We start from the raw sequence: 27,921 nt of genomic DNA on the forward strand, positions 1-27,921 counted from the left end.
GCTATACAGGGCATTGACTCACATTGATTTCCTGTGCGTGGGTGTTACCTTCTAGGTTAATTCATTTTGATCTAATCTTTTCTCTAGTTCCTGGTCCCCTTTTCCTATTGGCCTCAGTTGCTTTAAGGTATCTGCTTTAGTTTCTCTGCATTAAGGGCAACAAATGCTAGCTAGTTTTTTAGGTGTCTTACCTATCCTCACCCCTCCCTTGTGTGCTCTCGCTTTTATCATGTGCTCATAGTCCAATCCCCTTGTTGTGTTTACCCTTGATCTAATGTCCACATATGAGGGAGAACATACGATTTTTGGTCTTTTGGGCCAGGCTAACCTCACTCAGAATGATGTTCTCCAGTTCCATCCATTTACCAGCGAATGATAACATTTTGTTCTTCTTCATGGCTGCATAGAATTCCATTGTGTATAGATACCACATTTTCTTAATCCATTCGTCTGTGCTGGGACATCTTGGCTGTTTCCATAACTTGGCTATTGTGAATAGTGCCGCAATAAACATGGATGTGCAGGTGCCTCTGGAGTAACGGTCTTTTGGGTATATCCCCAAGAGTGGTATTGCTGGATCAAATGGTAGATCGATGTCCAGCTTTTTAAGTAGCCTCCAAATTTTTTTCCAGAGTGGTTGTACCAGTCTACATTCCCACCAACAGTGTAAGAGGGTTCCTTTTTCCCCACATCTTTTTGATCTAACCTTTTCTCTAGTTCCTTTTCCCCTTTTCCTATTGGCCTCAGTTGCTTTTAAGGTATCTGCTTTAGTTTCTCTGTGTTAAGGACAACAAATGCTAGCTAATTTTTTAGGTGTCTTACCTATCCTCACCCCTCCCTTGTGTGCTCTCGCTTTTATCATGTGCTCAAAGTCCAATCCCCTTGTTGTGTTTGCCCTTGATCTAATGTCCACATATGAGAGCGAACATACGATTTTTGGTCTTTTGGGCCAGGCTAACCTCACTCAGAATGATGTTCTCCAATTCCATCCATTTACCAGCGAATGATAACATTTCGTTCTTCTTCATGGCTGCATAAAATTCCATTGTGTATAGATACCACATTTTCTTGATCCATTCGACAGTGGTGGGGCATCTTGGCTGTTTCCATAACTTGGCTATTGTGAATAGTGCCGCAATAAACATGGATGTGCAGGTGCCTCTGGAGTAACCTGTGTCACAGTCTTTTGGGTATATCCCCAAGAGTGGTATTGCTGGATCAAATGGTGGATCGATGTCCAGCTTTTTAAGTAGCCTCCAAATTTTTTTCCAGAGTGGTTGTACTAGTTTTCCCACCAACAGTGTAAGAGGGTTCCTTTTTCCCCGCATCCTCACCAACACCTGTTGTTGGTGGTGTTGCTGATGATGGCTATTCTAATAGGGGTGAGGTGGAATCTTAGCATGGTTTAATTTGCATTTCCTTTATTGCTAGAGATGGTGAGCATTTTTTCATGTGTTTTTTGGCCATTAGAATTTCTTCTTTTGAGAAAGTTCTATTTAGTTCACTTGCCCATTTCTTTATTGGTTCATTAGTTTTGGGAGAATTTAGTTTTTTAAGTTCCCTATATATTCTGGTTATCAGTCCTTTGTCTGATGTATAGTTGGCAAATATTTTCTCCCACTCTGTGGGTGTTCTCTTCCGTTTAGAGACCATTTCTTTTGATGAACAGAAGCTTTTTAGCTTTATGAGGTCCCATTTATCTGTGCTATCTCTTAGTTGCTGTGCTGCTGGGTTTCATTGAGAAAGTTCTTACCTATACCTACTAACTCCAGAGTATTTCCTACTCTTTTCTGTATCAACTTTAGAGTTTGGGGTCTGATATTAAGATCCTTGATCCATTTTGAGTTAATCTTGGTATAGGGTGATATACATGGATGTAGTTTCAGTTTTTTGCAGACTGCTAACCAGTTTTCCCAGCAGTTTTTGTTGAAGAGGCTGCTATTTCTCCATCGTATATTTTTAGCTCCTTTGTCAAAGATAAGTTGCTTATAGTTGTGTGGCTTCATATCTGGATCCTCTATTCTGTTCCACTGGTCTTCATGTCTGTTTTTGTGCCAGTACCATGCTGTTTTTATTGTTATTGCTTTGGTTTTTTTTTTTCATTTTTCTTTTATTATTCATATGTGCATACAAGGCTTGGTTCATTTCTCCCCCCTGCCCCCACCCCCTCCCTTACCACCCACTCCACCCCCTCCCCCCCCTCAATACCCAGCAGAAACTATTTTGCCCTTATCTCTAATTTTGTTGTAGAGAGAGTATAAGCAATAATAGGAAGGAACAAGGGGTTTTGCTGGTTGAGATAAGGATAGCTATACAGGGCATTGACTCACATTGATTTCCTGTGCATGGGTGTTACCTTCTAGGTTAATTCTTTTTGATCTGACCTTTTTTCTAGTACCTGTTCCCCTTTTCCTATTGGCCTCAGTTGCTTTAAGGTATCTGCTTTAGTTTCTCTGCATTAAGGGCAACAAATGCTAGCTAGTTTTTTAGGTGTCTTACCTATCCTCACCCCTCCCTTGTGTGCTCTCGCTTTTATCATGTGCTCATAGTCCAATCCCCTTGTTGTGTTTGCCCTTGATCTAATGTCCACATATGAGGGAGAACATACGATTTTTGGTCTTTTGGGCCAGGCTAACCTCACTCAGAATGATGTTCTCCAGTTCCATCCATTTACCTGCGAATGATAACATTTTGTTCTTCTTCATGGCTGCATAGAATTCCATTGTGTATAGATACCACATTTTCTTAATCCATTCGTCTGTGCTGGGACATCTTGGCTGTTTCCATAACTTGGCTATTGTGAATAGTGCCGCAATAAACATGGATGTGCAGGTGCCTCTGGAGTAACAGTCTTTTGGGTATATCCCCAAGAGTGGTATTGCTGGATCAAATGGTAGATCGATGTCCAGCTTTTTAAGTAGCCTCCAAATTTTTTTCCAGAGTGGTTGTACCAGTCTACATTCCCACCAACAGTGTAAGAGGGTTCCTTTTTCCCCGCATCCTCGCCAACACCTGTTGGTGGTGTTGCTGATGATGGCTATTCTAACAGGGGTGAGGTGGAATCTTAGTGTGGTTTTAATTTGCATTTCCTTTATTGCTAGAGATGGTGAGCATTTTTTTCATGTGTTTTCTGGCCATTTGAATTTCTTCTTTTGAGAAAGTTCTGTTTAGTTCACATGCCCATTTCTTTATTGGTTCATTAGTTTTGGGAGAATTTAGTTTTTTAAGTTCCCTGTATATTCTGGTTATCAGTCCTTTGTCTGATGTATAATTGGCAAATATTTTCTCCCACTCTGTGGGTGTTCTCTTCAGTTTAGAGACCATTTCTTTTGATCAACAGAAGCTTTTTAGTTTTATGAGGTCCCATTTATCTATGCTATCTCTTAGTTGCTGTGCTGCTGGGGTTTCATTGAGAAAGTTCTTACCTATACCTACTAACTCCAGAGTATTTCCTATTCTTTCTTGTATCAACTTAAGAGTTTGGGGTCTGATATTAAGATCCTTGATCCATTTTGAGTTAATCTTGGTATAGGGTGATATACATGGATGTAGTTTCAGTTTTTTGCAGACTGCTAACCAGTTTTCCCAGCAGTTTTTGTTGAAGAGGCTGCTATTTCTCCATCGTATATTTTTAGCTCCTTTGTCAAAGATAAGTTGCTCATAGTTGTGTGGCTTCATATCTGGATCCTCTATTCTGTTCCACTGGTCTTCATGTCTGTTTTTGTGCCAGTACCATGCTGTTTTTATTGTTATTGCTTTGTAATATAGTTTGAAGTCAGGTATTGTGATACCTCCTGCATTGTTCTTTTGACTGAGTATTGCCTTGGCTATTCGTGGCCTCTTGTGTTTCCATATAAATTTAACAGTAGATTTTTCAATCTCTTTAATGAATGTCATTGGAATTTTGATGGGAATTGCATTAAACGTGTAGATTACTTTGGGGAGTATCGACATTTTTACTATGTTGATTCTACCAATCCATGAGCATGGGAGACCTCTCCACTTTCTATAGTCTTCCTCAATCTCTTTCTTCAGAAGTGTATAGTTTTCCTTGTAGAGGTCTTTCTAATCTTTTGTTAGGTTTACACCTAGGTATTTGATTTTGTTTGAGGCTATTGTAAATGGAATTGTTTTCATACATTCTTTTTCCATTTGCTCATTGTTAGTGTATAGAAATGCTAATGATTTTTCTATGTTGATTTTATATCCTGCTACCTTGCTATAGCTATTGATGATGTCTAGAAGCTTCTGAGTAGAGTTTTTTGGGTCTTTAAGGTATAGGATCATGTCGTCTGCAAATAGGGATATTTTGACAGTTTCTTTACCTATTTGTATTCCTTTTATTCCTTCTTCTTGCCTAATTGCTCTGGCTAGGAATTCCAGTACTATGTTGAATAGGACTGGAGATAGTGGGCATCCTTGTCTGGTTCCTGATTTTAGAGGGAATGGTTTTCATTTTTCTCCGTTAAGTATAATGCTGGCTGTAGGTTTGTCATATATAGCTTTTATAAGGTTGAGGAACTTTCCTTCTATTCCTAGTTTTCTTAGAGCTTTTGTCATGAAATGATGTTGGATCTTATCAAAGGCTTTTTCTGCATCTATTGAGATGATCAAGTGGTTTTTGTCTTTGCTTCCGTTAATATTGTTTATTACGTTTATTGATTTTCGTATGTTGAACCACCCCTGCATCCCTGGGATGAAGCCTACTTGGTCGTGGTGAATAATCTTTTTGATGTGTTGCTGAATTCGGTTTGCCATTATTTTGTTGAGGATTTTTGCATCAATGTTCATTAAGGAGATTGGCCTATAGTTCTCTTTTTTGAATGTGTCTTTGCCTGGTTTTGAGATAAGTGTAATACTGGCTTCATAAAATGTGTTTGGCAGTTTTCCTTCCCTTTCTATTTCATGGAAGTGTTTAAGGAGGGTTGGTATCAGTTCTTCTTTAAAGGCCTGATAGAATTCAGCAGAGAATCCATCAGGTCCTGGACTTTTCTTTTTGGGGAGACTCTTGATTGCTGCTTCAATTTCATTTTGTGTTATAGGTCTATTCAGGTGATTAATTTCCTCTTGGTTCAGTTTTGGATGATCATATGTATCTAGAAATCTGTCCATTTCTTTTGTTTATTTTTAATTGTGTGGTTTGTTTTACTATTGTTAAATTTTAAGAATTCTTTCTATATTTTTGAAACACTGTTTTTTAAAAATCAGGTAATGTATTTTGCAAATATTTCTGTCAGTCTATGAATTGACTCTCATTCTCTTGATAGTATTTTTTCAGAGTAGAAATTTTCAATTCCATCCATTTACCAGCGAATGATAACATTTCATTCTTCTTCATGGCTGCATAAAATTCCATTGTGTATAGATACCACATTTTCTTAATCCATTCATCAGTGGTGGGGCATCTTGGCTGTTTCCATAACTTGGCTATTGTGAATAGTGCTACAATAAACATGGGTGTGCAGGTACCTCTGGAGTAACCTGTGTCACAGTCTTTTGGGCATATCCCCAAGAGTGGTATTGCTAGATCAAATGGTAGATCAATGTTGAGCTTTTTAAGTAGCCTCCAAATTTTTTTCCAGAGTGGTTGTACTAGTTTACATTCCCACCAATAGTGTATGAGGGTTCCTTTTTCCCCGCATCCTCGCCAACACCTGTTGTTGGTGGTGTTGCTAATGATGGCTATTCTAACAGGGGTGAGGTGGAATCTTAGTGTGGTTTTAATTTGCATTTCCTTTATTGGTAGAGATGGTGTTCTCTCTCATATGTGGACATTAGATCAAGGGCAAACACAACAAGGGGATTAAACTTTGAGCACATGATAAAAGTGAGAGCACACAGGGAGGGGTGAGGATAGGTAAGACACCTAAAAAATTAGCTAGCATTTGTTGCCCTTAACACAGAGAAACTAAAGCAGATACCTTAAAAGCAACTGAGGCCAATAGGAAAAGGGGAACAGGAACTAGAGAAAAGGTTAGATCAAAAAGAATTAACCTAGAAGGTACCACACACGCACAGGAAATTAATGTGAGTCAACTCCCTGTATAGCAATCCTTATCTCAACCAGCAAAAACCTTGTTCCTTCTTATTTTTGCTTATACTCTCTCTTCAACAAAATTAGAAATAAGGGCAAAATAGTTTCTGCTGGGTATTGAGGGGGTGGGGGAGAGGGAGGGCATGGAGTAGGTGGTAAGGGAGGGGGTGGGGGCAGGGGGTAAATGACCCAAGCCTTTTATGCACATATGAATAATAAAACAATTTTAAAAAAAGAAGTTTTCATTTTTAATGAAGTTCATCATATTATTTCTTTGGTGTTTTGTCTTCAATGTTGTCATCATGGCCAAGGTCATCTAGGTCTTTTCCTATATCTTGTGTTTTACATTTATCTGAAATTCACATTGAATTAATTTTTGTGAGAAGTATAAGGTCTGTGTCTAGATTCATTTCTTTCCATGTAGATTTCCAGTTGTTCTCCCAGTGTCAAAGTGACTGTCTTCTCCCCATTGTCTTACATTCACCCCTTTTTCAGAGACCAGTTGACTCTATTTATATGGGTCTACTCTGGGTCCTCTATTCTGTTCCTTTGGTCTGTTTATCCATTTTAAAATCAATAGCACATTGACTGTTGTAGATTTGTAGCAATTCTTAAAGTAGGGTGGAATTGATACTCTGACTTTGTTCTTCTCCTTCAACATTGTGTTGGATTTTTGGGGTTGTTTGCCTCCCCATTTAAGTTAATTCATTTCTCACAATATTTATGACATTTAAGAACTGTAGCAGTTTGAAGTGGAATTTCCATGTGCTATGGGTAATTGCAGTTATATAAACATATTATTAAAACAAATAAGTCTTTTGAGATTCAAAGCAGAATTTATACCAGCAGAGAAAAATTTAGCCCAAATCTCTATTAGTTTATGTAGGTATTTGTTCTGGAAGAATACTAAGGGCTTGTTAGATGAAGCTGTATTGAGTACAAATAATATTTATACTTTTATGTAAAATGAAAGCAATGTCTGCAAGAAGTTTTAAAGAATTTTTATTCTACAGAAGCTCTTGATCAGTTTCACCACTCAGGCTTCACATTGTAACCACTGGTAAAAATTTCATGAGGAAAAGTAAATATGGCCAGTGCCTAAGTTTCACTCCCATTGTCTGATTTAATTGGTTTGGAGTCAGGTACAGATCTCCAGGAGATTCTCTTATGTGGCTAAACCAAGTGATTTGCTGAAAGCAGACATGATGAGGGGTGACATGATGACAGTGACTAAGATGAGCCTGCTCACTTTGTGGCTTCCTAGAGGCACATGTCCAGAAGCACATGTTGTGGAACACTTTGGCTACAGTTCTTTTATCAGGCAGACCTCCCTATGACCTCTACTATTACTGCATATGCTAGGGAAGAGAAACAAATGTGGAAGGTTTCCCTTTCTACATGAATTGCAATTATAAAATTTGAATGAGAGAAGAGATGAGGAAGTAAGAATTGAACTATAAACTGACATAAAAATTTGCATCCATTTCAAAATTTCATTGCAAAATAATGGCTCTCTTCCTTCCATTAGTCTACTTCATTAATATTTGATTATATAAGTGAATTATGATTGCCATCTATGAACGTAAGCAGAGTAAAAGTATTTTAACATTGAAGCCTCAGTAAAGAAATTTTGATAAAGTTTTTTACCACAAAACTTTTGGTTTATGAACAGCTTAATCAATTTACTTGTCAATTTATTTACCTCTTATAAATATGTATTTTCAACAGCAGTAACTTCAAATGCAGATTTTGACAACAATGTGGATCCTGATTCTTACTCTCTTGACATTGAAAAACTAGGGGAAAGCAGTTCTTCTCAACAAAACTTAACAGAGAAAACTATAGATACAGAAAGTCACCAAAAGTCTGATGATTTCTGCATAACACTGGAGAGCAAGGATTCCTTGCCAAGTACAGATTTCGATCAACCTTCCATTGAAGAGAAATTATCTCAAGTCACCAGGGAATCCTTGGAATTCAGTAATCTGCATGATAGGCCAAACCTTGAAGATTCTACAGCTACAAAGTCACCACGGGTAAATCTCTATTATTTATTATATTAACATTTTTAGAAGGAATGTCTGAAGAAAATGTTATTTTGGTTCTCAAATGTTACTGTCTACTAAAGTTAAAATGTGCTGACTTACCAGGTGGTAGCTATGGAAAGAACACTAATGACTTATAGAGCAAATTCTAGTATGGTGAATGCCATATTAACAAATGGTTTTCTGTGACAAATGAATTAAGACCTACCTCATAAACTATAGTAAGAGTGTAATTACTTTTTCAAATAAAATTCATTATCAGTAATAATAAATCCTATCACTTTTCAAAATGAAATGAATGTGGATAGAATCACTTTCTGGGGCATAATAAAAGTCAGGGTAAAGAAGGTAGCTATTTCAGGAATATAGCTAATATAGAAATAGCAATGGTGAAATTTTTTGTTCCTTCTCAGAGTAAATAAAGGTACAGTAATTAATTATTTCATTATTGCCAAATTTTATGTTTATATTTGAACCTCCATTATGTACATTAGAAATATTCAGTAATTGTAATTGGAACTTGGGTAAGTTAAACCTTTCCATAATCCTTAAAAGTTATTTAAAGTGAATCTCCACAAATCTAAGGTCAAGAGGGAACCAACAAAGCAGGAAGATGAATACTTGAGTTGCTGATACTTTTTTCCAGGGACTGGCTTTCTGCAACCACTTTGTTGCAGGTATTGTGCCTTTGTGTGAGAAGCAACTGGAATTGAGACCTCTGCAAAAAAAAAAAAATGCAGATTCATAAAGTCTGCTTAGGAGAAATAACCACAGGTGCAACAAGATGGAAAGAAACTAATTTATGCAGGAGATCTGAGTCAGGTCAATAAAACATCTAACATAAAAACTAAAAATCTTGGGCTTTCATTTGGTCTAAGTTTGAAGATACCTATCCAAATGTACACTTTCTTTTCTTTTTTTTTGCAGTCTGGGATTTGAACTCAGGGCCTACACTTTGAGCCACTCCAGCCCTTTTCTGTGATGAGTTCTTTTGAGATAAGGTCTCACAAACTATTTTCCGAGGCTGTCTTTGAACTGGGATCCTCCTGATCTCAGCCTCCTGAATATCTAGGATTACAGGGATGAGCCATCGGCACCCGGCACCAAATAAACACTTGAATATACATTTATTACTTGGACTCTCCATGAATCCATGTAGCCCAGGCTAGCTGGAGATTAACACTATTGTTGATCCATTTCTGTTAATTCCTTGATGTTTCTGGCAAAAGTAAATCCCAATCTCTTTTATAAAGACATTCCCACAATTTCTCCAACAATAGATGTCTCATTTAAAGCCCCACTTCAGATGATCTTATCTTCCCACTGCCCCCATGGAGAAAATAGTTGATCATACACATGAATTTCAGCAAAGAGAACAAACAAAAATTTCAGTTTCCTAATTTCTACAGGGTATCATGAAGATGGCTTGGTGACAAATGCCCATATAGCGGCTGTGTTATTTAGAAGAACTGTGAGCTTAGGGACTCCATTTTTTGTACTGGGCAATAAGCCTGTTGACCTCATCTGGCCCTCTGCATAGTGCTTTGTGAAAACTGGCTTCAAGGAATTGATGCAAATGGTGGTACTCTTCACAGCTGCTATAGCTGTGACTAATAAAACTGTTGTCTCTGACCAAGAAGTCTTTTGTGTTTTGCCAGTGTCCATGAAATTATGACAGACTTGCAAGTAGGTGAAATCCTAAAGTTCTAAAGCTCTGTTTTGTTAGGTGTTTTCCTTTTGAGATAGCGTTTTACCATGTAGCCCAGGCTAGCTGGAAATTGCTATGTGGCCCACAGTAGCCTTGAACCTGGGATCTTCATGCTTCAACCTCCTGAGTGCTAGGATTATTGATGTTCACAACCATGCTAAATGTTCTTCACAGTTCTTGATGACAAGTAGTCAGAGTAAGCTGACAAAAGCAAATTGAAACTTAGTAATTAGAAATATTGTGAACAGATTAAATTTTGTAATTTTCAGTTAGAAACAGATTCTAAATTTAGATACAAAAACAAAGCCCATCTAGTTGATTTTTATCAGAAACTCACTTAAAGCATGGGGAGAAAGTTTGAGAATAAAGGTAAGAAATAATTTAAAAAAGAATAATAAAAAGTTCAAGGCAAAGCTTTACCAAGGGAAAGAGTGACATTATATGTGAAAAATTGAAATTAACTATTTACTAGAAAAATTAAGTAAAGTTTAAATTTTATGTATTTACATATCACTATAACCTCAGCTACATTAAGAAAAAACTGGACAAAATGAAATAGTATTATTGACTAATTCATCAGCCCAAGAGAATTTTTTGGAGGGAGAAAACTCAGGGCCCTATATTTGTTAGGCAGGTGCTCTGTAGATGATCTTTGACTTGTTACAAATTTTTGACTTACGATTCTGTAAAAGCAGTATGCACATAACAGAGCTATGCTTCAGATTTTGAATTTGGATCTTTTCCACATCTAAGGATTTTCAGTATTACACTGTCTCATAATACTGGGTAGTGACATTAAGCTGCAGCTCCCAGGCAGTCATAATACCCAGCTAAGCTGTGGTGTTTGGCAGGTTAGGGATGTTAAATGCATTAATATTTTCAACGTAATGATGGGCTCATTGGGATGTAAGCCCACTGTAGGCAAAGGAGCATATGCAATAAATGGGAGAGTAAAAAGTAACTACTTATGAGTCTGACTCAAAAGCAATAAACAATAATAATAAACCAAATTCAAAGAGTGGCAAAAAGAAATAGTGATGATAAGAATAGAAATAAATATTGTAGAAAAATAAAAACAAGTAGCTTTCAACAAAACTAGAAGCTATTGTTTATTTCAAAATAGTTCTGGACATATTGGCCAAGAAAACACAAAAAGTACAAATAGTATATATTGAATCAAGAGAATGATACAATTTTTAAATTGTTAGATTCTGACAAATGATATACCAACACATTTAAAAATATGAAAAAAATTCTATGAATATGACTTGTGGAAACTGACTATGGATGGATTAGAAAATCTAAAAAGACCTATGATCATTTGCTGTGGTTTGAATGTATCTTCCAAAGTTCAGGTACTTAACTTAATCCCCAATGGAATGATAGTTTTGAGAGGTGGGACTGGGAAGCAATGATTAAGTCATGAGGGATCTGCCCCCATATTTGGAGTAATCATGTTATTGGGGAGCAGGTTTGTTATTCTGAGAGGATTTGTTGCACAGGGTTTGACCCTCTCTCATTCCCTCGTGTTCTCTTGCCTTTCTGCCTCCCTCCATGGAATGAGGCAATATGAAGGCTGACCCTGGATGTGAGCCCCTTCATCTTAGACTTTCCAATCTCTAGAACTATAAGGGATAAATTTATTTTCTTAATAAATTATTGGTATAGGATATTCTGTTATCTTAGCCCAAAATGGACTAATATAAAATTAAAACATTTAAAGTAGCAGTTAAACATCTATTTTTCTTCAAACTCCTTTCCCGTCATGAAAATAAAATAGGCATGCAAGTTTTGCAGGTAAATTGTAATAAACCATTAAAATATTAATATTCTAATCTAATTATTCAACCTCTTGTAGAAGAGAAAAGAAGCAAAAGTCCACCAATTATTCTTTGAGGCTGCTGTATCCTTGACGGAGACATTGGGAAGAGACTGTAAATTCAGATACCAGAATATAACTTCAGAGATGATTTAGCAGTAAACTCTGGATGGAGCATCACCCTCTGTGCTTCTCTTCTCCAAGTCTCTGTGTGATGAAGTCCTGGAAAAAGTGAGGGCTTCCCTGCTGTTCCCTCAGCTCCGTAGGAGAGGACTGACCTTCCTAAGCCCTGAGCATTTTGGCCTTAGGCCCTACCCATTTTCTAGTTTTTTTCCCTAGAGAACTAGAATATTGATTTAGGTCATTTAAACCAATAACTTGTATTCCAGCTTGGCTTCCTGGCCTTGTCCAATTGGTCAGTCTGTCAGAGACAGCTGTGCCTTACGTGGTACCCGTATGTACCACCAGTATTCTATACCATGCTATTCAATTAATGCAAAAATTTTTTTTCACCAAGTTTATATGTTTTTTAAAATAACAGTGTATGTGCTAGTATTCATTCTGGTTTTATTACATCCAACAAAATAAATTGTTCAGAATAAAATATGTTTCCATAGAGCTAGTTCTGTTAACAATCTAAATGAGTGTTTAAATACTTGGGATCCATAACATCTTTACTAGCTCGAACCTGCTGAAGGAATCAAGAGCAGTGACTGTTGTAAAATGGCTTACATAGTTACTGTTTTTTCAATTAGATGAGACTAAATGTAGTTCTGGACAGTAGTAAAGCTCTTGTATGGAATGCCTGCCTTTTCCTCATGGGAGATAGTGGGTTGAGAAGCTTTCAGTTTGCTCAGGAAGAATTTGCCACAGAATTGCTTCTTTTACCACTTGGACCACACTCTCAGTCTTTTGTGCTGTAGTTATTTTTCAGGCAAGGTCTTATACTTGGACTGAGATTCTCTTACCTATGCCTCCTGCATAGCTGAATTATTCTTTGAGATATAGGCTCACAGTCTTTGCCTGAGCCGGCCTTGAACCACATTTCTATTGTCTTTGTTTCCCAAATAGCTAGGATTATAAGTGTGAGCCACTGTGCCTGAATCCTGTTACAGAATTATAAAGAAATCTTCAACAGATTAATGGATCTGTAATTTGAGGATTTTTATAAATACAATAAACAGTATTTTAACATACTCCAATGTGATTATAACTAAGGAATAAAAAATTGTGTGAATAGTTTCACAGAAAATGTCTACCACCTATAATAAGATTCAAACTGAGTGGCCAAGATTCTCCCTGAGCAACAAAAAGGAGAAGACAGGAGCCAGCTAACCTCTGTGATGAGTGATGTTGGTTACAGCTTGAGAGAACTTGAAGAGATACAAATTAGAAAGCCACCACTGGGAGGCTTGTAAACAAGGCAAGCTTTCTAAAGTGGCCATCAGGAGAATCAATCAGATGGATACCTCACAGGGTGCAGACTAAGTTCTTGCCTTTGAATAAAGAGGTAGTTAAATCCTTTCTCTTTTCATTCCTGATGTCTAGATCTGAACTTTTGTCATTCTCCTTTTGCCCTAGTAGAAGCCATTTCCTGAGCAGAAATCACTTAGGTATCTGTTGTGCTCCAGAACAATATTCATGTTCCAAGAAGTAGGGCTAATTTTTAGCGGTGGTGTTTCCTTAACACTCAAGTTGAGTGTTAAGATTGTTTATTTTGCACTTCAGTTTTTGAGAGGCGGATCTTCTTATTGAATCATGCACTAAATTGTAGTTGAAAAGAACACGGACTAATTGGATGTCCATGGTGCTGGTTCTAAAACTATCAGAAGTTGTGAATTTGGACAAAAAGAAAACAAAATGTAATCACTATAAGCTTTCTGAGCTGCAAACCAAGGCTTTTAAGACCTTTCAGATTTGCAATTGCGTAATCCATATGTAAACCAAACATGAGCTTTACTAGAATGTAAGGAATTCCATAGCTATTGATCAATATCTGGGAGAGCCAAGAAAGATATCCAGGGAAGAGTGAACTTGGGTTTGTCTCTGAATGACATGCCTTACTGGTGACTAGCTTTGTTTTACAATATTTTTCACTTATATGGCTTATAAACTTGTATAGAATTATAGAAATTTGCTATGTATTGTTTAAGCCCTTGGAGCAGACTATATTTGGATATTAATTATATCAATTAGGGAATTGCTAAATACTGATAGCCTCTCTGATTATATTTTAAGTCCATCTAGAGCTCTTACTTCTTAATTATTAATCTGTTTCCTACCAGATTTCAGGTTTTTGTTTTTTTTTTAAATACCAGTGCTAGTCTGTCCAAGAATAAGAGAGTACACAAAAATGAATTAATAGAGTGGTGGAATAAACCTGCATTTCAAATCAGCAAGCCTAGGTCTGTTGGTTTCTTGTTACATAAAATTCACCTTACTTTTTTTCCTCGTCTCAGTTTCTTGCTTATATATTTGCTTGATGATGAGTGCTTTTGTTAATTGGATTTTATCTATGGCCATTGTCAGATCAAATATATTCCTATCAATATTTTACTTTCATCTTTGAAATTGTTTAATATAGAGACAAAGACACAGTTCAAAGGCACTGTATGTGAAAGAGACTGCATTCCAGGATAATTTGTGTGCAAAGACAGGGAAGAATATAAAGGAAAGACAACAGGAAGGAAAACTTTTATTTCATAAATTTTTCCTCCTTAGATTCATGGCAACTTTCAGATAATTACTGTAATTTTGCTTTATATACTTTTCAGGTTTATTTTCTATAAATGTTGTGTTATTGTGTCTTCACTATTAGAACATTAATTTGATAAGAGCAGAATTTGCACCTAATACATAGTTAAGGTGTTCAATGAATGAATGTACTTCTTTCTTGTAATGAGGTAGAAAAGAAACTTTATTTTGTTGAATTTTTTTCCTAGTTGTTAGAAGAAATAGCCCTCAGAAGCAAACCTATAACTGAACAATACCAAGGACTTGAGAGATTCTTTACTTTTGAGAAAAACGAAAGACTTAGCTTGCTTCCCTCTCGAAGCTCGGAATGCAACTTTTCCTGTACTAAGATTACACTTACAGGTAAGTTCAGATATGGATGACTTATGGATCAATCTAACAATTTTCTAACTAATTAAAAAAGAAACTGTCATCATTGGGAAAAATACTGGGCAATTATGTTTAATGGATAAAATCATCTTCGTGTATAGCTGAAATTATTAGTCATGTTTGAGTTACCGTACATTTATCTTTGGGGCTACTATCATAACGTGAGAAAACATGACTGTAATAAGATTGGGGAAAGACTATTTTTAGAATTTAAAAGCATGATCCTTAATATTTGTAAAATAGTACAAACTCTTTGAATTACTTCATCAGCTAAGCATTTTATGATGTTCCTTAAATTTCATCTTAAAAACAAATCATAAAATCTCAGGATCTGTTAAGTTTCTAAGATACGTCTGTAATTTCTTTTTCTCTCTCAGGTCTTTCTTATTGTGGTAAAAAGCAGATAACTTAAAACCTATGATCTTAATCATTTTAAGTGTCCACTAAATGCATTTGTAATGTTGTGTACCATCATTACGATCCATCTCAGAACTCTTTTTACTTTGCAAAGCTGAGACGCTATTCATCATTCTCTCCTCCCTCTCAGTCCCTAGCAAACACCATGCTACTTCCTCATTCTATTAATTGGTTATTCTAGGTACTTCATTCATATAACCAGAATCATATAGTATTTGTGTGTGTGATTGGTCTATTTCACTTAGCATGATGTCCTCAAGTTGTACCCATATCGTAGCATGTGCCATAATTTCTTTTTTAAAAATATAAAGTATAGGAAAGCAAGTCTAGATGGTTTGAAGCTCTATCTGTTCAGCTTCTCCTTTATGGATCTGCCCAACTTCCAAGACTCTAGGGGAAATAGAAAATCACTGTCAAAGCAGAAGGAGTTTAAAAAAGAAAAACTTCCTTTTAAAGGCTGAATAGTATTTCATTGTACAGATTAGCATATTTTGCTTATTCATGCATCCATTAATGGACACTTGAGTTGCTTCCACCTTTCAGCTGTTGTGAATAATGCTGCTATGGACATGGTTTGTACAAATATCTCCTCAAGACTCTGCTGTAAATTCTTTTGGGTATATACCCTACTGTTTCTCACAGTGGCTATACCATGGAGCACAGGGTTCCAATTGCTTTATGTCCTTGTTTCTTGAGAGTAGCCATCTTCTTTGAGTCTGAGGTGGCTTATCACTGTAGTGTGGATTTGCATTTCCCTAATGGCAAATGGTATCAAGCATGATTTTGTGTGCTGTTTGGCCATTTGTATTTCTCCTTTGGAGTGACATCTATTCAAGTTCTTTGATCATTTTTTAGTCAGGTTATTTTTTAGTCTAATGGCAATGTCTTTTGATATAGGATTTGTTTTTGACTTTTTATAAAGTTTAATTGGTCTGTTGCTTGTTTTGTTATCTGTGCCTTTTATACCGTGCACATGAAGTCATTTCTGAATCCAGTCCTTTGAAGATTTTTTCCTGTATTTTCTTCTAGAGTTTTATAATTTTTAGGTCTTACATTTACATCTTTGATCCATTTTTAGTTAACTTTTGTTCATGATATAAAAATCCCATATTAATTTGCATATGGAGTTCAAGTTTTCCAGAACCATTTGTTGAAAAGTCTGTCCTTTTCTTTACCTTTGTCAAAAATCATTTGACTGAGTGATTTTAATTATTCTTACCACACACACATAAAAGTATGTGAGGTGGGCAAGGAAGGTAGCTCTGTGAGCATTGACATTTAAACACTATTAGGTCTGTAAAGTCTGTGACCTTGGGATGTATTTCCATTCATTTGTGTCTTCTTTAATTTCTTTCAACAAAGTTTTATATTTTTCATTGTGTAAGTCTTTTATCTCTTTGGTAATTTCTAAGTATTTCATTCTTTTTAGTGGTTTTTATAAATGGAATTGTTTTCTTTGTTTCTATTTTGAAATGTTCATTGCCTGTATAAAAAAATAGAGTTAATTTTTGCTTACAGGCTGACTTCTACCCTGCTACTTTGTTCAGTTGTTGTAACTATGTTTTGTGGATTTTTAGGGTTTTCTACATACAAAATCATATCTTCAAACAGAAATGGTTTTACTGCTTCCTTTCTGACTTGAATGCCTTTTATTTCTTTTATTCTCATTTCTCTTTTTAGACCTTCAATACTGTTTTGAATAGAAGAGGTGAAAGCTCTCACCTTTTCTTTGCTGCAGATCTTAGAGGAAAAGCTTTTAGTCTTTTGCCATTGATTGTGATGTGTGCTCTGGGTTTTCATCGATGGTCCTTGTTATTTGGAGTAGTTTTTCTTCTATTCCTGGTATCTTGTGAGTTCTTATCCTGAAATGGTGTTGAATTATGTCAAATGCTTTTTCTACATCAATTGAAATGATCATATTTTTCCCTTTATTGGTTAATGTGATGGATTGCACTAATGGATTTTTGTATGTTAAATCATCCTTATATTCCAGGAAGAAATTCCAATTAGTAATGGTGAATGACCCTTTTAATATGCTTTTGAAGTTTGTTTGCTAGTGTTTTGTTGAGTATTTTTGCATCACTGCTTATACAGGATATTGGTTTAAAGTTTTCTTTTCTTCTATTTTCTTTGTTTTACTTGGTATTAGGTAATAGGTAGCATCATAGAATAAGTCAAGAAGGGTTCCCTCTTCAGGTTTCTTGAAAAACTTTGAAAAATATTGGAGAGTTTTAAAAAATGTTTAATAAAACTCACCACTGAAACAATTCAGTCCAGGACTTTTCTTTGTTCAAAGAGTATTTTTTTTTTATCATTGACTCAATGTTCTTGTATGTTATGTGTATATTCAGATTTCCTATTTCTTCTTGATTTTGCAGTTTCACTTGTAAATCTAAGTCTTGGTGTTATTTTTATTATTCTGTCTCCTATGAGTTTAAATGTGTTTAATATCTCCCAATTCAGTAAAATACTGTTTGGTGAGAAAATACATTAAATCAACAACTTGAACATACCTTATTCTATACTTTATATTATCTTGCCATTTTTCCACTTTAGGAGACCGAGAATGGGTCCCAGATAGTAGCTTAAGTGCACATGCTGACAATGCAGTTGCCTTGGGTGTTCTACAGGTTGCCCAGAACCCACCGCCAAATGTGAAACAGCAAAAGAAGGGTAAGATAAGCTACAAGATTATTGTGCCACACTGGTGGCTTACTTTACTTGTTTCTTAGCAGTTTACCAAGCACCTGAATATATTTTTGTAGTTATAATCCATTTTAAATGTCCCAGACTTCAAAGGTAAAGAAACCAAAACACCAAGAATACACATTATTTCTCTCCCAAAACAAATCATCGTTTTAGTTATGTTCTATAGCAATGTATTAGGGAATATACGTATAAAATGTAGTTCAAAGTATGGTATATTTTGATCAATCCTCATAGAGCACACATTCAGTTTCTTTACACAATCAGGAAACAGTTGGGTCTATACCAGACTTCATGTACTATTTTACTTGGTTGATATATGACCAGATGTAGCCATGCATGAAATGAGTGGTTTAAGATTAAGATTGCTGCTTAGAGTTGGATTGATGTAACTTGGTTCTAAATCTAAGGCTGTATATGTAACATTGGGATCTTGATTTCAGTTTATTAACTGCACTCTCCAACCAAAGTAAGTGTATAACTATGGAATGCCGTTGTAATGTTTTCCTAATGTGTGTCACTAGTATCATTAGGTCATTACTATTATTCCATTATACCTGCTTAAGTACTCTAGTGTTATGTTGCATTTCATATAAAGTTGCAGTAGATAATTAACAACTTAAAGTAATTCAACTCATGTATTGAGAGTGTTGACACTATTGTAAGCTCTGGGGATAAAGGAATGCATAAATCCTGTTTCTTGATCTTGGGGAGCTCACAGGTTTGGAGGGACACTTGACAAAATGGGCCACTTGCCTTGGTTTCAAGCCTCTCTTCAAGCCAGAAATTTAATTACATGTGAATTGCTCATATATATAAAATTTATATGTCTCACTTGCTCTAAACTCTATGATTAAATATCTTTGGCTAGCTCAGATCTTTTCTATATGCACTTATGGTGAGAATCTGTCAGATATAAAATTCTTTTAGGAGGAAAACCATCCATTTATGACAAATGTTTTTTGGCTCTATAATTAGGCACCTATTCTCACATCAAATTCTAAAGCAGCCCCAAACCTTCTGGCTGCTTCCTTCTGAGGCAGTCAGAAGGAACTGTATATTGATTAGAATAAATGCATGTGCATACTATGCGAAACTTGTTACTGAGACAAATCTTCACAAATAAATAGGCAGATGCTTTTAAGTATCAATTTGGTCAGATCAGTCAGCCAATAATTTAATACAGAAAACATCTGTGGTATCACCTACTTTATACCAGGTTGCCAGACACTGGTGACACAAAATAAACCCTGGTACCTGTGACTCAAGAACTTCGAGTCCAGTACGGAGGGTCTCACAAATCTATGTCAATGTAATCACTTGGAAAACCTGGTGGCACACATATTTTTGGACCCCACTCTTAGAGATGCAAGTTTATTTAGGCTGAGGTAAGGCCCAGAAATTTGGACTCACCAAGAATTCTCTGTTTTTCTGACATAGACAGCTTAAAGTTCATATTTTGGGAAAACTGCTGTATCCAGCAAATGAATAAATTACTCTGTATATAAGAGGGCTATGAATAACGTGTGTTTGGAAATTGATAGGTAATTAATGATGGGACATTCAATCAGTTATAACAGAGGTAGGTACATAATATAGTTTTTTAGGAATAGAGATGATAAAATGACTTTGCCATTGAAAAGTCTAGATATGAAAGATTTTAGACACTATGACATATCAGTTGAGTCTTTAAAAAGTAATAACATTTATATTTAGGAAAGTTGGGAAATGACTTCCTGGACAGAGGTAGTGACCTGAAATAAAATAAAATGTTTCTGGCTATACTACAAGTAGTAAAAATCTTATATTCTGAACCTGTGCCAGTTTATAAAGGAATTTCAATTCCTGTAAGATTTTAAAACTTGTTTGTGTAAGAACATGGTAGCTTTGAAATACTAGTGTTTAGCAAATAGTCCATTCGTTGTCTCTACTTCCTCCCAAAACTTACTCCTTCTGCACCCCACCTTACAGTCTCTGTAATGGCAATACCATCCAAACATATGAAGCCCCAAACCTGGCAGCCAGCTTGACCCCCGGAAGTCATAACCTGTTTATTTGTAAATCCTGATGATTTCATCCCCAAATCCAGCCCCAGTCTAATCTCTTTATCTCTAATGTTCCTGGTGATCCCAAGCCAGATGCATCATCTCTTACCTGTTCCATTTCTCTTTTACTCCTCCCAAAACCATATTGATATGATTAATTTCCATCAATTTCTAGTATTTAAAGTCAGTGAGTAAATTGTATGCATCTACAGTCATAAAATTATTGATATTTATAATTTATAGAGTGAATCATACTTTCTGTATATTTTAACCATAAATAATATTGTGATTCTGCAGCCTAAAAGCATTCCACAGTTTCCTATAAAAGGTAGAAAAAAATTATCTTCTCTCCCCTGCATTGCACAGCAATACCTGAATTGTTACCCATCCCCTAACTGCATCTTCTCCCATACTTTAGTCAGATTGACTCCTTTCAGTTCCTAGGCACGTGAGGCCCTTATTTCTTAGCCTTAGAATGGGCACTTCTCTCTAATACAGGATGATCTGCAACCTCCAACTCCATCTGAAGACCCTTTTTCATATGAATGCTTCTTTTCTGTTAGAAATAAAGTCAGCAGTGGTCCATTTTCAATGCAAAGAACTTAACCATGGGTAGATAATTACTGGATGCTTGCTTATGTATGAGCTTGTGGAGGTAACAAAGCTCATACACCAGAAACATCACAAACAGGATGTTAGTGGAGGGTCAACTGACAAGGGAACTTAAACTGGGAGGGATAAACCAGTATGAAATGAGGAAAGGGATAAAAACTATGTATGTAACAGAAAGCACATATCACAGGGAGGCCTTCCCACCACAAACAGACAAAGAGAGTTGGATACATAAGTCCCTTCTAAAATTGGATCAATCCCAAGAGAGGCATATTTTAAAATAACCCAGTAGGAAATAATAAAACTTAGGCAATGCCCAGGAAAGATTGTACACACCCTGAAGTTCTCAGCCAAAGAGGAACCAGTGGAGGACCTGTGCACTAGGGGTAAAACACCTGTTGTAACCGCTTTGGGTGTGCCTGCCAACCAGACACCCGATCCTGGAAGACTGTCATTAAAGTCTTCCTTTCGCTGCACTACACGTGTCTCAGTCCATTGTTTGAGTTTGAACAGGTGAACATGTTTCTCACATTTCCCACTAATAGGTCTGAGTTCAGTTGCAAGAGCTGTTGGAGACCTTTGAGATACCCTACCTAATGCTAGCTTTTTGAATCTTTCTATCACTTTTATCTTTCTCATAGAGCCTATCATGATCTGACATTATCTTATTTAAATATTTTCTGCTGTCTCCCAACTTGGTAAGAACAAAAGTAAGTCCTAGCCTGTCCAGTTCATTGGTGTGTCTTCAGTGATAGAACAGGGGCCTGCACACTGTAACTGCTCAGTAACTGTTTCTGAGCAGAGAAGTAGGATAGAAAGACTTTGTGTGTTATTTTGGAGCACAACTTTCAGGTAGGGACAATGTCTCATTCACTTTTGAATATCTTGATCATAGCACACTGCCTGGCTGTTTTAGGAGTTAATAAATGATGTTATAATTGAATTGGATGCCGTATTAATTCACAGGTTCTCAGAGCTGGAAGGGATTTAAGACATACTGTTCAATTCCTTAATTTTGCAGGTGAATTATGGATTACCATTTGTTAGGTCACAGGTTGATTTCTAGTTCAGTGACAGGAGACAGTAAGTTTCTTAGCAACCCAGTTTGGCACTTTTTCCCCACTAAACCACAATGCTCAATAAAAATTTTTAATATGTTTCTAGAATTCTTAAAAATTTGTTCTCTATTTTGCTAAGAATATGAATCTCAGCAGTTCATAAACAAGAATATCTATAGACAACATGTTTGCATACTTTATTCAGTATTAAAATATTGGGTCCTTGGATCAGGATATTGTTATTTGCTACTAAAATGCTATCCAAAAAGCAAGTTGATATAATTATGTTTTATCAATGCTAATGTTATATTTAAAATGGTAATAACATTGTTGTATTAAATATTATTCAATAAATGATTTATATTTTCCATATCTTTATTGGTGTTTTGGGGCTCATTTTTTTGGCAGAGTTTCATTAAGTAACTATAGAGCATATATTCTTTAGCTAACATCAAGGAAAATTTATTTTGTTATATTTAGGATGCAACTGATCAGTATTAATCATTTTCTGAGATTACATTGCCAGTGTTAGCACAGATTATTGCAGGGTAATATTTTGTGTTTATAATCTATAGACTGGGCAATTTTTATTATGGAATGCTCACCTCTACAGTGGTACTTTTCTTTAGTGCCAGTCTTAATGTTGTGTCAACCTCTTAACCATAGTAATATTAATAACCTTATAAATTAATACTAGAGGGAATAATGTATTTACCTAAATGAGTAATAAATAAGTGAAATCAGTGTCCAGATTGGAGCTTCTTTTATCTTTTTCTGTGTTTTTGTTATCTTAAATTACAGGGGAGCATATTTCCAGTAAGAGAGATGGTCTGTCTCTTTGCTGTTTGCTGAGCATAAGTCTGACCCATCCCCTGAGTACATTTTCTCTCAGTTGGGATCAATTAGCTTCAAATACCATAGTAACCAGATGTTGTTGTAAGAGTTTATCTGCTGTTGCCGTCTCCTGAGTTTTCTGAAGGGCTGAAGAGTTTCCTTACTTCATACTTTTCTGGACTGGTCAAAGTCCAGTCTTCACTAATAACATCTTCCTTTATGTTTGTTTTATTTTAATAAGAGTTTTAAATTCCTTTACAGTTTGCCTTGACTGAGACACATCATAATAGTTGTGTTTTCTCCATAGATACAGTCCCTTTGAGTGCTGTTGAGAATTTCAGTTACTCCCACAGAACACAATGATCCTGTGTTCTGCTGCTGCACAGCATAAGAGAGGCAGATTGTTTTCCTTGATGGATATGGATGAAATGTTGGTTCTTTGCCCCTTATAGATAAAAGAGCAAATTCTTCTCATCAAAATAATTGTTTTTATTTTATTTTATTTTTTTGGATTTACTTACATGCGTATACATTATTTGGGCCACCTCCCTCCCAACCCCCAGCTTCCAGGCAGAACCTGTTTCATCCTCTTGTTCTCCAATTTTATAGAAGAAAAAACATAAAAGATAATAAAAAACATGGTGATTGCTAGTTTGAGATAAAGATAGCTATACAGGGAGATTCCTTGTGTTGTTTCCATGCATATGTGTATTCTTAAGAAGTCAGGTGTCTGTAATCTCAGCTATTTGGGAGATAAAGATGGAAGGATAGCAGTTGGAGGTAGGCAAGAGCAAAAGTTAGAGAAATCTTATTTCAGAAACAAGTCAGACAGGGTGGATCATGCTGTAATCCCAGATGCTTGGGAGAAAGAGGTAAGAAGGTCATGAATGGAAGCCAGATGGGACAAAGGTGAGAACTTATCAGAAAAACAAACTCAAAGCAAAAGGATGGGGGTGGGGAAGTATGGCCTAAGTGGTAAAGCACTTGCCTAACAAGGCCTCGATTTCAATCCTCACTACCACCAAAATTAAAAATTCTTAATGATATATATATATATATATATATATATATATGTGAGATATATATATATGTGTGTGATATATATATATATGTGAGATATATATATATATGTGATATATATAATGTATATATACACGTACACACTTACAGGCATATCAACACATAAGCAGATGTCTGTCAGTTACTGTTTTTGGAATTGTTTCTGAGCACAAATAGTCACAAAAGGGTCAGAATCTTATTTTAATTTATTCATTATTTCATTCCAACAAAATTATTTTAAAAATTGAGTTTTGCAACGTTCACTAAAATGGTTCCCTTTGGGACTTACCTTTGTAAGTTTAATTGCTTACATAATTGCAAACTGCTTTCCAGTTTTTCTTAAGGTATTAGCTATATTGATAGACTTTTGAAAGTATGACAACAGGCAAACTCAACAATCTTTGTTTCCAAGGTGACTGCCTATAGCCACTTTTTTTGAATTTGACATTTTCCTAAGAGTCAATAGCATAGATATAATGTTATATTGCACCTGTTCAGTCAAACAATGATTTGCATGATAGCGACATTTGTACTTCTTTATAGAATGCAGTATTTTACATGAAGCCAGCTTGTGTTAAGGAGAAGCAAAGTCATCTTACAATTTAAGTTATTTATGTTTAACATAGATATATTAAACATATACTTTTTCTTATGTAAATATCTACTGTACATTTAAAAATTTACCTGTGCTATTAATTTTTAAATTTGTTGCTTGTAACTTCTGTCTTCGCTAAAAAATATTTTCTGTAAGAAACATGAAATTATAAATTAGTTTTTCTGTATAGCATTTAAAAGATACTTTTTTCCTTCTGTGAACAAATTTAGCATGTTAGGAAGCCAACTAAACCAACCTTTGAAACAGATGAAGATAAGTAGTGACTGCCCTAGTGGAACACACCCATGCTTCTAGACCTTCACACTAAAGTGCCCTCTGAGGAATTTAGGGAAATTGCAGATATGATCTCAATTTCTTTAAAGCCTGTGTTTTTCTAAAAAGTTTACACATATTATTTTGTCCCTACATTTTAAAAATATAAAACATACTTTGTGTAAAATTAGCTCACTAGGTGTAGCACCGGTTTATCCATTTTTTTCTTACAAGGTTCAATGTGGTAAACACATTTTCAGGTAGACTAGAAGACTGTGTAGCATGCTAATCTGAAGTTGACTTGTTTTATAGATATTTTGCTTTAGTGAATATTAAAATTAATTTGTCTTTTTCTGAACATAGAACAACTATTCAGAAGTGTTCTTTGTATGTAATTTGAGATTAATATATTTTGGTTAGGTGGGATGGGTAACAATCAAAAGTTTGTCTTCATCAACTTGGTTGCATGATATTCACTGCTCTATGTTCAGGAGGCTGATATTTTGCACTGTTAAATATGTACTTCTGATCTACAAGACATCTGATTTACATTTTTTTCTTTTTGTTTTAGGCCAGAAATCTCAAAGACCTTCAACAGCAAATTTACCACTTTCCAACTCTGTAAAAAAAAGCTCCATCTGTCTTCTATACCCTCATCCTCAATCAAAACGTAAAGCTGCACAGTCATTATCTAGAGCTGCTTCTGCAATTTCCGAAATTGAATATATCGATATGACTGAGCACAATGATCCTTTCTTAGATAACACAGCTGACCAACACACCTTAGACACTTTGGAAAAAGAATTAAACGTGCTAAAAAATCTTGCAGGTAATGCCATTTTTTTTCATTGTAGATAATGTTAGCTCTGCCCTCTGCCTCATTCTTCATATCTTGCTCTAAAACACAAGTGAGCCAAAAGTGCTTTCCTCTTTTCATCAACTTTTGTGTTCGTTTTCTTGTTAATCCCCTGATAATACCCTGAAGAACTTATAAAATGTGTGGCTGCCCAGCCACACCAGAGATAGCCTCCCTTAGCCTACATAATATAAATTGTGGCATATGGACCTTCATGTGCAAAGAGGAAAAAATATCTTTTTTCTGCTTTCTACAAATCCAGTAAAGGGTTGTTCTCTGTAGCTTTATGAATATTGCTCTTACTGGAAATCTGAGCTGTTACATCTCCTATGCAGTGCTTCTCAAGCTGTAATGTATGCACAGATCCCCTGTGGATCTTCTTAAATGCAGATTCTGATTCAGATGTCTGACTGGGCCTGAGATTCTGCACATCCATCAAGTGTTCTGTGAAGCCAAGGTTGCTGGTTAACAACCACAGTTTGAGGAGGTGTCTTGTGCATTCTGCTCTCATCCTCCATGAAAGTTGTCTGACAAATGGTGAACATATTCTTGAACATGCAAAGCTCTGATTCAGCAGCAAAGCATCAAGAGAAACAATCCTCTTATTTTCTTAGAGTCATTTGCACAATTTTAGATAACTGTAGACCCAAGAGGCAGCCCAGAAAGTTTTCTGGTCCCGTCCCGTGTATTCTACACTTGGCTCGTTTTTTTTTTTTTTTTAATTCTTCTTAATTAGTGTTCTTTTCTCTTATTAAGCTTAGAATATCATCTAAAAGTGATACAGATTTATTTTGAAACTTGAGTCAATAAAAAAACATATAAAAGAAAGCCACAGTTCCCACAAAATCTTATGGCTCTTCAAATAACCATTATTAACACTCATGAGTATTGTTTTAAATATCTGTTTGATTCATAGGTACAATAATAAGAATAAGTTTTTGGAAGATGAGTAGAGTAAGGGAAAGGTGATTATTTTTGTAAAAATAAGTTTATGCTCCTTTCCCTAATACTTTCAAAGACTGCAAGTAAATAGATATGCTCAACAGTAAAATTGAAATTGATATCAGATAAGTATTTTTCACAATAAAATATTGCAAGTTGAACTATCTAAAATTACCCTTTGCAGACCAAATTCTGGAATATTGAAAGTTTTATATGGTTTAATCTAATTTTTACAAATATTCCTTTAAAAATTAAGGAAAAATGTGAAAAGCAACATTAGGCAATTGAGGCCACTTATAACTATATGTTTTAGGTTTTGACAGCAACAATTAAATTTCTTTAATAAGAGATGAAGAATGATTTGTTAAACTAGATGATGTTGAATATTATAACAGCAATGTCAAGGTTTCCTTTCATTTGCCTTTTCTTAGTGAGAATTCATGTGGATTCAATGATCAGTACCAGCATTTTCCCCCATGACTTCTTGATCTTGAACCTTTTATTTCCATTCATCTCTAAAAGGTTTGATGATGGCATTCTTGATATCATCTGTCTTTCATCTTTATTGTTGATTGGCACATCAGCTAGATTTATTTAGTTGATCAGAATTTCCTGGCCTTTGCATTTAGTAGACATTTCTCCACTGTCTTCTAATTTCCACCATGGTGCTACTTAGTCCTTTATTACAGTTTTTCTTATTTATATTTTGTTTAGTTGTGTACAGTTGTCAAGTAGTTTTTCCCTGCAGGTTGGGCTCATAGTATATTCATGTTTGAGAATGACTGCTACTTTCATATTTGAATCACAAATATCCTTGTGTTATCTTAAACCTTGCACGTACTGATTCATCATTTTCTGGTTCAAAATTCTGCTGCGAAGTAGCAGGAAGCCACCTTAGTTTTTTTTTTTACCTTGCCAATCTTGGTCCCATGTGAGAGGCTTCTTTCCCACCTGAATGTTTGAAGAACTTTTTTCTTAATTCTTTTTTCTGTTTTCTTTTTTTTTGGTAGACTGGGGTTTGAACTCAGGGCTTCATTCTTGTAGGTGCTCTACCACTTGAGCCATTGCTCCAGTCCATTTTGCTCTGGTTATTTGGAGATGAGGGGGTCTCACAAACTATTTGCCCAGGCTGGGCTTGAATCGCAGTCCTTCTTATCTCAGCTTCCCAAATAGCTAAAATTATAGGCATGAACCTCTGGCACCCAGCATTTTTCCCTTTAATTCTTGAAATGGAGTGACTAGACCAGGATTGTGTTTGTGTTAACAAATCAGCATTTCTTAAAATGGCCTGGTTCTCTTTCTGAATACATTCTTCCTTATTTTCAGAGAAATCCACGTTTGTGTCTTTGAATTGGTTTTCTCTTCCATTTGGCTTTGTCCTGCTGAATAAACCATTTTCTTCATGCTGGATCCTCTTTAAACAATGTATTACTTCTATTTTCTTCTGTTGTTTTAACAAATTTTTTTCACCTTTATATTTACTGTCACTATATCAAGTCTTTCTTCTGTGTCAGGATTTTAGTTTTCACCTGGTTATAGTCTACATTTTATCATTTAATTTTTAAAAAATAGTTTTCTAAAGGCATTGCTTTAACTTTTCCTTTGATGTTTCTGGTAGCTTTTAAAAAATTTTTACAGGAAATTTGCAAAGTATGCAAAAATAATATAAGAAACTCCTGTACCCATGCATATTATATATTTTACTCATTGCAACATACACAGAGCTCTTGTTTTTTTTCTGAACTATTTGAGAGGGAATTATAAATATTATGACGTTACCGTTACCAAAAAGTAC

At 35.5% G+C, this 27,921-nt stretch overlaps 1 protein-coding gene across 5 annotated transcripts in view; it reads left to right on the plus strand.

Moving 5' to 3' along the window:
- Zbbx (zinc finger B-box domain containing) overlaps window positions 1–27,921 on the plus strand; it is a 120,833-nt gene that overhangs the window by 75,709 nt on the left and 17,203 nt on the right. For 3 of the 5 annotated variants that reach the window (XM_074073853.1, XM_074073857.1, XM_074073856.1), the window contains 4 exons: window positions 7,763–8,070; window positions 14,549–14,702; window positions 17,703–17,819; window positions 24,900–25,157. In XM_074073853.1, the coding sequence (XP_073929954.1) occupies window positions 7,763–8,070; window positions 14,549–14,702; window positions 17,703–17,819; window positions 24,900–25,157 (837 nt within the window). The remainder of the gene's footprint in view (window positions 1–7,762; window positions 8,071–14,548; window positions 14,703–17,702; window positions 17,820–24,899; window positions 25,158–27,921) is intronic. The other 2 variants (XM_074073854.1, XM_074073855.1) reach the window with 2 other exon arrangements.

Source organism: Castor canadensis, chromosome 5 (genome assembly GCF_047511655.1).
Source record: "Castor canadensis chromosome 5, mCasCan1.hap1v2, whole genome shotgun sequence".
In the NCBI taxonomy this organism is placed as follows: domain Eukaryota; kingdom Metazoa; phylum Chordata; class Mammalia; order Rodentia; family Castoridae; genus Castor; species Castor canadensis.